Below are 8,013 nucleotides of genomic sequence, written 5' to 3' on the forward strand. Positions count from 1 at the left end.
CAGGCAGATATATGAAGAAGCTGCTGGCTTATGACAAAAAGCTGATAGATTGTCTAAACACTCCAATAATTTAACATTAATTTAAATAGCTTGGGGGTAACTTCCCGCTGTTGCATTCTCCAGGGCAGCATCTGGACCAATCAGAGTCCACTTGCCAACCAATCAGCACCCTACTCCCACGCAGTACAAACTGTTGTTCCCTTTGAGATTTGACATTCTTGTGATTCTGCCCTGATAAGTTTAAAACGAAAAGATTCAACCACAATGCAACAATAATCAAGTTCTCTACTACCAAATGACTATTAATATAAAGTAAGACTTGCATTTACATATAGCCTTATCACATGTCTCAGATATGTCATAAAACATTTGGCATGCAAAGCATTGGATTGAAGTGTGATTACTCTAATTTATACAGTTAAACTCTTCTGAACACTTCAAGATCCCACAATCAATGAGATGAATGCCCAATTTTTTGAGGAAGGGATATTAGCCAGGACATTGGGAGAGATCTCTACATGATAACCCATGGGGATCCCTTAAACTTCACCTGAACAATTAGACAGAATCTCAGTTGCCATCTCTTTTGAAGGAAGGCATTTTCCAACAAAGCAGTGAGTTTGGTTCCCTAACACTCTGTCTCAAATCAGGGAGCCATTACCTCAGTAGCTTAGTGAGTGAATCAGGCATTAAACCAGATCAAAGAGACCAGCAAGTCCTTGGTCCATATTGCTGTGGTGTTAAGATAAAAGCAAAATACTGCAGATGCTGGAAATCTGAAACAAAAACAGAAAATGCTGGAAAAACTCAGCAGCTCTTGCAGCACCTTTGGAGAGAGAAACACAGTTAACGTTTCGAGTCCGAATGACTCTTCTTCAGAGCTAAAGACAAGTTAAAATGTGATAGAATTTATACTGTTGTAGGGGGTTGGAGCAGGCAAAGCAGGATAGAAGGCCAGCAATAGGTGGGGGCCAAGTAGAGACAAACAAAGATGTCATGGACACAAGACAATGGGGGTGTTAATGGTAGTGGTGAAGGCTAAGGAAGGAGCTGATGGTGCCATAGAGATAAGAAAACAGAATTTGTTAACAGCAGAACAAGGGTCAGCACTCTGTGAAATGGCGGAGGATGATCCTTTGAATGTGGAGGCTGGTGGGGTGAAAAGTGAGGACAAGGGGGACCCTATCATGGTTCTGGGAGGGAGGGGAGGGGATGACGGCGAAGCATGGGTGATGGGTCAGACACGGTTGAGGGCCCTGTCAACCAAAGTTGGGGGAAACCTCAGTTAAAGAAGAAGGAAGACATGTCAGAAGCGCTGTTTTGGAAAGTGGCATCATCAGAACAGATGCGATGGAGGCGAAGGAACTGAGAGAATGGATTAGAGTCCTTACAGGAAGCGGGGTGTGAGGAGCTCCTATCTCCTTTCTACCTCCTTCCCAAAATTGACAAAAGGACTGACCTGGCTGACCCACTGTGTCAGCCTGTTCCTGCCCCACGGAACTCATTTCTTCCTATCTTGACTCCTTTCCCTTTCCCCTTATCCAGTCTCTTCCTACAATATTCATGATTCCTTTGATGTCCGACGACATATTAACAATTTCCAGTTTCTTGGCCCTAACCGCCTCCTCTTCACCATGGAAGTCAAAATCCCTCTACCTTCCCATCCCCCACCAGGATGGTCTGAGGGCTCTCTGCTTCTTCCTTGAACAGAGGCCCGAACAATTCCCATCCACCACCACTCCCCTCCATCTGGCTGAACTTGTTCTCCCACTGAACAACTTCTCCTTTAACTTGTCTCACTTCCTCCAAATAAAAGGTGTGGCTATGGGTACCCGCATGGGCCCCAGTTATGCCTGTCTCTTTATGGGGTTTGTGGGACATTCCTTATTCCAGTCCTACTCAGGCCCCCCCTTCCACAACTCTTTTTTTGGTACATCGATGATCGTATCGGTGCCGCTTCATGCTCTTGTCTGGACCTGGAAAGATTTATCGATTTTGCTTCCAATTTCCACCCCTCTATCACCTTCACATGATCCACCTCCAACACTTCCCTTCCCTTCATTGACCTCCCTGTCTCCATTTCTGGTGATAGACTGTCTAGCAATGTTACACGCCCACTGACTCTCACAGCTACCTCAGCTATAGCCGTCACAACCCCAGGGCATCACTGCAGGAGTTCCTGAGGGTTGTGTCCTAGGCTCAAATATTTTTAGCTGCTTCATCAATGACCTTCCATCTCTCATAAGGTCAGAAGTGAGGATGTTCGTCGATGATTGCAAAATGTTCAACACCACTCGCAATACCTCAGCTGCTGAAGTAGTCCGTGCCCATATGCAGTAAAGCACTGGGCAACAGTCAGGCTTGAGCTGATAAACAGCAGTAGCAGTTGCACCATACAAGTGCCAGGCAATGACCACCTTCAGAAGAGAGTACTTAACCATCTCCCCTTGACATTCAATGGCATTACCATCACTGGATCTCTCACCAGCAATGGGAGTTAACATTGGCCAGCCAAATATACTGTGCCTACAAGTGAAGGTCAGAGTTTGGGAATTATGCTGTGAGTAAATCGCCTCTGGACTCCTCAAAACCCTGTCTGCCAGCTACAAGGAACAACTCAGGAATGTGACAGGATGCTCTCCTCTTGCCTCGATGAGCATGGCTTCAACAACAGTCAAGAAACTCAATACTATATAGGACAAAGCATCACCACTTGCTCAGCAGCGTGTACCATATACAAGATGCACCCACTCATGCATAAGGAATGCCGACTGGTGAAACCTAAGTGAAGACTGTTGATACCCGTGAAGTTGCATCTTAAGCAAGGAGCTTAAGGGAAAATAGAGTTGTCTTGGAGGCAGTACAATGAATTAGATTGGTTCCTGGGATGAAAGCGTTGCCCTATGATGAGAGGCTGAGAAAATTGGGCTTAGTCTCTGGAGTTTATAAGAATGAGAGGTGATCTCACTGAAACATCAAAAATGTTGAAGGGGACTTGACAGGATAGACACCGAGAGGTTGTTTCCCCTGGCTGGGGAATCTAGAAAACAATGGAACAGAATACGGATAAGAGGTTGATCATTTAGGGCTAAGATGAGAAGGAATCTTTCTTTGCTGAGAGTTTTGGAATTCTCTACCCCAGAGGGTTATGGATGCTCCACAGTTTAGTAAATTTAGGACTGGAACAGATGGATTTTTGATCTCTCAGGAAATCATGGGATATGGGGAGCGGGCGGAAAGTGGAGTTGAGGCAGAAGACCAGCCATAATTGTATGGAATGACATAGCAGACTCGAGGGCCTGTATGGTCCACTCCTGCTGCTGTATCTTATGTTCTTAAGACCCAACATCTTAAGGATAAGAGAGAAAATTTATAATTAACCTTTCGGGTGATGGTGGCATAGTAGTAATGTCACTAGCCTAGTAATCTAGAGGCCCAGGCCAGTGTTCTGGAGACATGGGTTCAAATCCCACTATAGCAAGCTGGTAGAATTTGACTTCAGTTAATAGAATCTAGAACTTAAAAATCTCAGTTATAGTTACTGTGAAACTATTATCAATTTTTGTAAAAATCCACCAGGTCCACTAATGTCCCTTAAGAAAATCTAATGGTCCCTAAGGAAATCTGCTGTCCTTACTTGGTCTGGCCTACATTGTGACTCTAGGTCTACAGCAATGTGGTTGACTCCTAACTGCCCTCTGAAATGGCTCCAGACAACTGGGATGGGCAACAAATGCTGGCCTTGACAGTGATGGCCACATCCTGTGAAAGAATAAAGGGAAAAAAACATCATGTAAGGTCTTTATGCCCAAAATCTCCTCTGCAACTGAGCCATTGTAACATTTCCTGTACTGGATGATGGCTATTCCCAAAGTCAACAATAACCAGGGTAAAAGCCTGTGGGTTGCCAATTTATAATCACACCCATTGTTTCTCTTCTTTTAACGTTGCACAAACTAGCATACTTTGTCCAGTCCATCAATTACTATTTCCTTTCTTTTAAAACACTCAAACTTTAACTGCCCTGGTGTGGTACTGAGCCACACTGCTCACATGTTTACTTACAGGTCTATTGGCATGTTGGATGACCATAGCCAAGGTGCTGGAAGGGATTTTGTTATTGGCTTGCGTGTTGCTAATTGAGGAAATAGCAAGCCAGCAGTTTTCCCACTGCTCATCATTGTACCATATGGGGCAGGGGAAAAGGAGATAGTGATATAGTGATGGACCCAGGTTAATGCTCTGGGGGCATGGGTTCAAATCTCACCACAGCAGCTGGTGGAACTTAAATTCAATTAATAAACCTGGAATAGTCTCAGTAATGGTGGCTGTGATAACTATTATTGTAAAAACCCATCTGTTTCAATAATTTCCTTTTTCGGGAAGAAAATCTGCCACCCTTACCCGGTCTGGCCTACGTGTGACTCCAGACCCACAGAAATGTGCTTGACTCTTAACTGCCCTCTTAAATGGCCTGGCAAGCCATTCAGTTCAAGGGTAATTAGGGAAGGGCCAAAATTGCTGGCCTTGCCAGCGATGCCCACATCCTATGACAAAACAAAGAGAAAGAATGAAAGGAACATTTATGCAGAAGCCCATTAAGATCTTGATTGCTCAGGTATGATGCTGCAATGATTGAATAGCCTAGGAATATTTACTAGGCTCATTCTGTAAAGTAACCATTTGAGCAAGGGGCCAGAGCGCAGCTGGCATCCATTATTCTCTATCATTATATGTGGAGGGGCAAACATTAAGAAATCATACATTTTAAGCATGATGTTATTTTTCTAAAATAAGAAGTTTATTCTCCGAGATCTTTCTTCATAATTCATTTTTTTATACTGAGAGAATATGTTTGTGACCATCCTCTGGCTTGGCTCAGCTACATTTGTATTTATTTCTTCAGCATGCTGACTACACGTGGAAACAATGCTTCGCTTGTGGTGTTGTTGATAACACAAGCACAGGAGTCAGAATCAGTGGTGGATGTGGCGGGGGCACCCTAGACTAATGATCACGGCTGTACTCACACGGTGGTCACATGCATTGTCTCTTCATTGTGGCTCGTTTGTCAATGGTTGCTCATTAACCTCAGTGGTACAAAGATTTCCATCTCTTCACACTCTGTTGGCTTTGAGCCATGTGGCAGTGTGCTTCATGGTGGAGTTCCAGCCCGTGACCCCTTGGGCTAAACTTTCCAGCAGCCAACACCTTTGGTCTCAGACACTGAAACCTTCCCCCTCGTCCCTCCTCCTGTAGGTAGGCAGAAATGGGATGCAGCGAACATGCCCAAATAGGTGCCCATATAAGCATGGCATTGATGCTGGCCATGCCCAACTGCTCCCAGCATCACCCACTCCAACCTTAAGTTTCAGGAGAGAGGGTAATGGCCAATCAGGGGGGGAGAGCGTGGAATCTGACAGACAGAGAGGCATGAAGCTTCACAAAGATGTGCACTTGGATGGGTAACAAGGGAGCAGAAGGAACATTGTGTAGCTCTGGCCTTTCACTCTAGTGAATAGGAGGACAGGAGTGAAGGCAGGATGATTTGTCACGGCAACCCCTTCTCTTTAATTAAAAAAAAGGTTATTCATCCCACAAGTGGGGGAGATGCGGTTTATTGAGATGTCAGATTGCCTTTGAAATACACGACTGACGTAAATGTATGTGAGGGAACGCCAGGCTGCCTCACTCCTATGTTGGCTTTCGTGAACCATTGGAAGCGGATGGTGGTGGAGGGGAGCACTGGAATCTCCAGGGTGGTGAACGCTTCTCGGAATTTCTCAGCAATCCCTTATCTTGAAGCAGAGGAAAAATAAAGTAAGGCTGGGAAAAGTCACGTCATCAGTCCTGCAGTGGGTTCTGCTCGGGTTTGAGAAATAAATAAACGCCGACAGGTCTCCTGAGCGGCAAAATAGAGGAAGAGAGAGAGAGAGAGAGCGACCCACATAAAACAACCCTCAGTGAGACCTCTTCAAGGCGGACTCTGGATTCAGTGAAACACATTTGAAAAGACATCAGCTCTTTTCTAAGTCATCCGAAGACTGTATGGGAAGGAACTAGGTTTAGGATAAATTCACTGCAGTAGATGAGGAGTGGGGAGATTATAAAACAGATTTTGATTTTTTTGATATAGAAAAAGCATGGCATGAAGACTCTACAGTGAGAAGCCTCCCCGAGACTTCAGGAGACTGAAGAATCAGATATTGTTGGTTCAAATTGGACAAGTGTCAGGAAGAACCCCCCATTCCCTCCTGGGTGCAGACTCTACACAGTTGAACGGGTCAATCCATTGCCTGCCTCCAGGCGGTCATCAGTCAAAGTGCAGCTAACGCCGAGTTACATATGGATTAGAGTGAAGAGTGAACGGCCTGTGGAACATAGACACCCAGGGGAGAAGGTGCTTCGGGCATTAACTCTTAACCTGAGACCCTGGGTTAAAAAAAAAGTCATTGCCTGAACTTAAACATTGTGACTTGTTCTTTTTAAAAGAGTGAATTACTCTTCCTGCGAAGACTTGCGCGAAATTCTTGACAGCTCCGCAAAAATGCAAATTCTGGGCGAATAGACTCGTTTCTGGAGGTGAGATCAGCCAAGGAGCAACAGCTAAATACTGCGGGTGCTGGAGATCTGAAATATATAAAAAAACAACCCAGAAAGCGCTGGAAAAACTCACCCGGTCTGTAGAGAGAGGAGCTGAACTAACGTTTCTCAAGCCTGACATCTTCGTCTATTTGGCTTTAAGAAAGTGAAGATTTTCTTTTTCAAAAAAGCGTTGAGAATCGGGCTTTTTTTGCCTTTCTGAGGTTGAGTTGGGTGCTCAGTGGGACACCTGAGAGGGGAATTTGATTTGGTTGCTGTACCCAGGACATATTGCTACAACCAAAGAGAAAGGAGGCAGGATGGAGTCTGTCATGCTGGAGATCACTGGCCTCTTCCTCTCTGTGAATGGGTTGATTTGTGTTATCCTGACCTGCACATTGCCCCTGTGGAAGGTGCCCGCTTTCCAAGGGGCCAATATCCTGACCGCCCAGCAGACCATGGAGGGGCTGTGGATGGACTGCATGTGGCAGAGCACAGACGAGCTGGTCTGCAACACCTTCGACTCCATGCTGATCCTGAGCCAGGAGCTCCAATTGGCGCGGGCACTGACCACCACCGCGGGGGTGCTGGGGGCCTTGGGCATCCTGGTGAGCATCGGCGGGGCTAGCTGGACCAAGCTGGTCAGGAGCGTGCCCTGCAAGGGCCGGCTCATCTCGGCCGCCGGCTTCATCTTCACGGTGACGGGGATTCTGCAGCTCGTCCCGGTGGCGTGTTACGCCAGCAACATCATCAGGGATTTCCACAGCGTATCCATTCCTGATGCTGTCAAGAGGGAGCTGGGGCCATCCTTGTACATTGGCATGGCGGCTGGCGTCCTCTTCATTGCTGCCAGCGGGCTTCTGTGGAGCTCCTGTTACAGATCGAGAACACAGACAACTCCAACACATTACGCTCGTGGGCAAACAGGCTACAGTGAGAGCCATTATGTGTAGAGAAATGGCACAGAAATTGGGGTACCTTCTAACTGAAGAGTATGGAGATTAACAGTCAACAGTGTGGAAATTGAGGGATCCTCAATTGTAAAACTGTTGTAATCCTATATTGTCCGCTTAGCTTTTCAGTCATATATGTATATATATATATAGATAGATAGATATATAAAAGTTTATAATCTGGTTTAAGCTACATAGCAATCAGAATGTCTAATTAAATGCAACTCAGAGATTCAGTACAGCTCACAACTTAGTAAAAAACATATTTAATATAGGCTTCTTAGCAGTAGAGGTTTGAAAGTGCAGGCAGCAGAGTGTCTTTCTGATTTAGCACGCTCAAATAGATTATGTTAAGCAATTTAATTATTAGGCCAAGTCTATCTGCGGAGCACAGGAACTGGGGTAACTCATTCCCAGAACAGGGGCACAGTCTCAGAATAAGAGGCAGGCCATTTAGGATCAAGATGAGGAGGAATTT

At 45.5% G+C, this 8,013-nt stretch overlaps 1 protein-coding gene across 1 annotated transcript; it reads left to right on the top strand.

The window, feature by feature from the left end:
* Nucleotides 1-6,043: 6,043 nt before the first annotated feature.
* On the top strand, nucleotides 6,044-7,535 carry LOC144695606 (claudin-3-like). Its single transcript, XM_078566505.1, has one exon. The coding sequence runs from the start codon at nucleotides 6,903-6,905 to the stop codon at nucleotides 7,533-7,535; it is 633 nt and encodes a 210-aa protein (XP_078422631.1). The 5' UTR covers nucleotides 6,044-6,902.
* The last annotated feature ends 478 nt before the right edge of the window (nucleotides 7,536-8,013 follow it).

Source organism: Cetorhinus maximus, chromosome 21, assembly GCF_964194155.1.
Source record: "Cetorhinus maximus chromosome 21, sCetMax3.hap1.1, whole genome shotgun sequence".
NCBI lineage: Eukaryota > Metazoa > Chordata > Chondrichthyes > Lamniformes > Cetorhinidae > Cetorhinus > Cetorhinus maximus.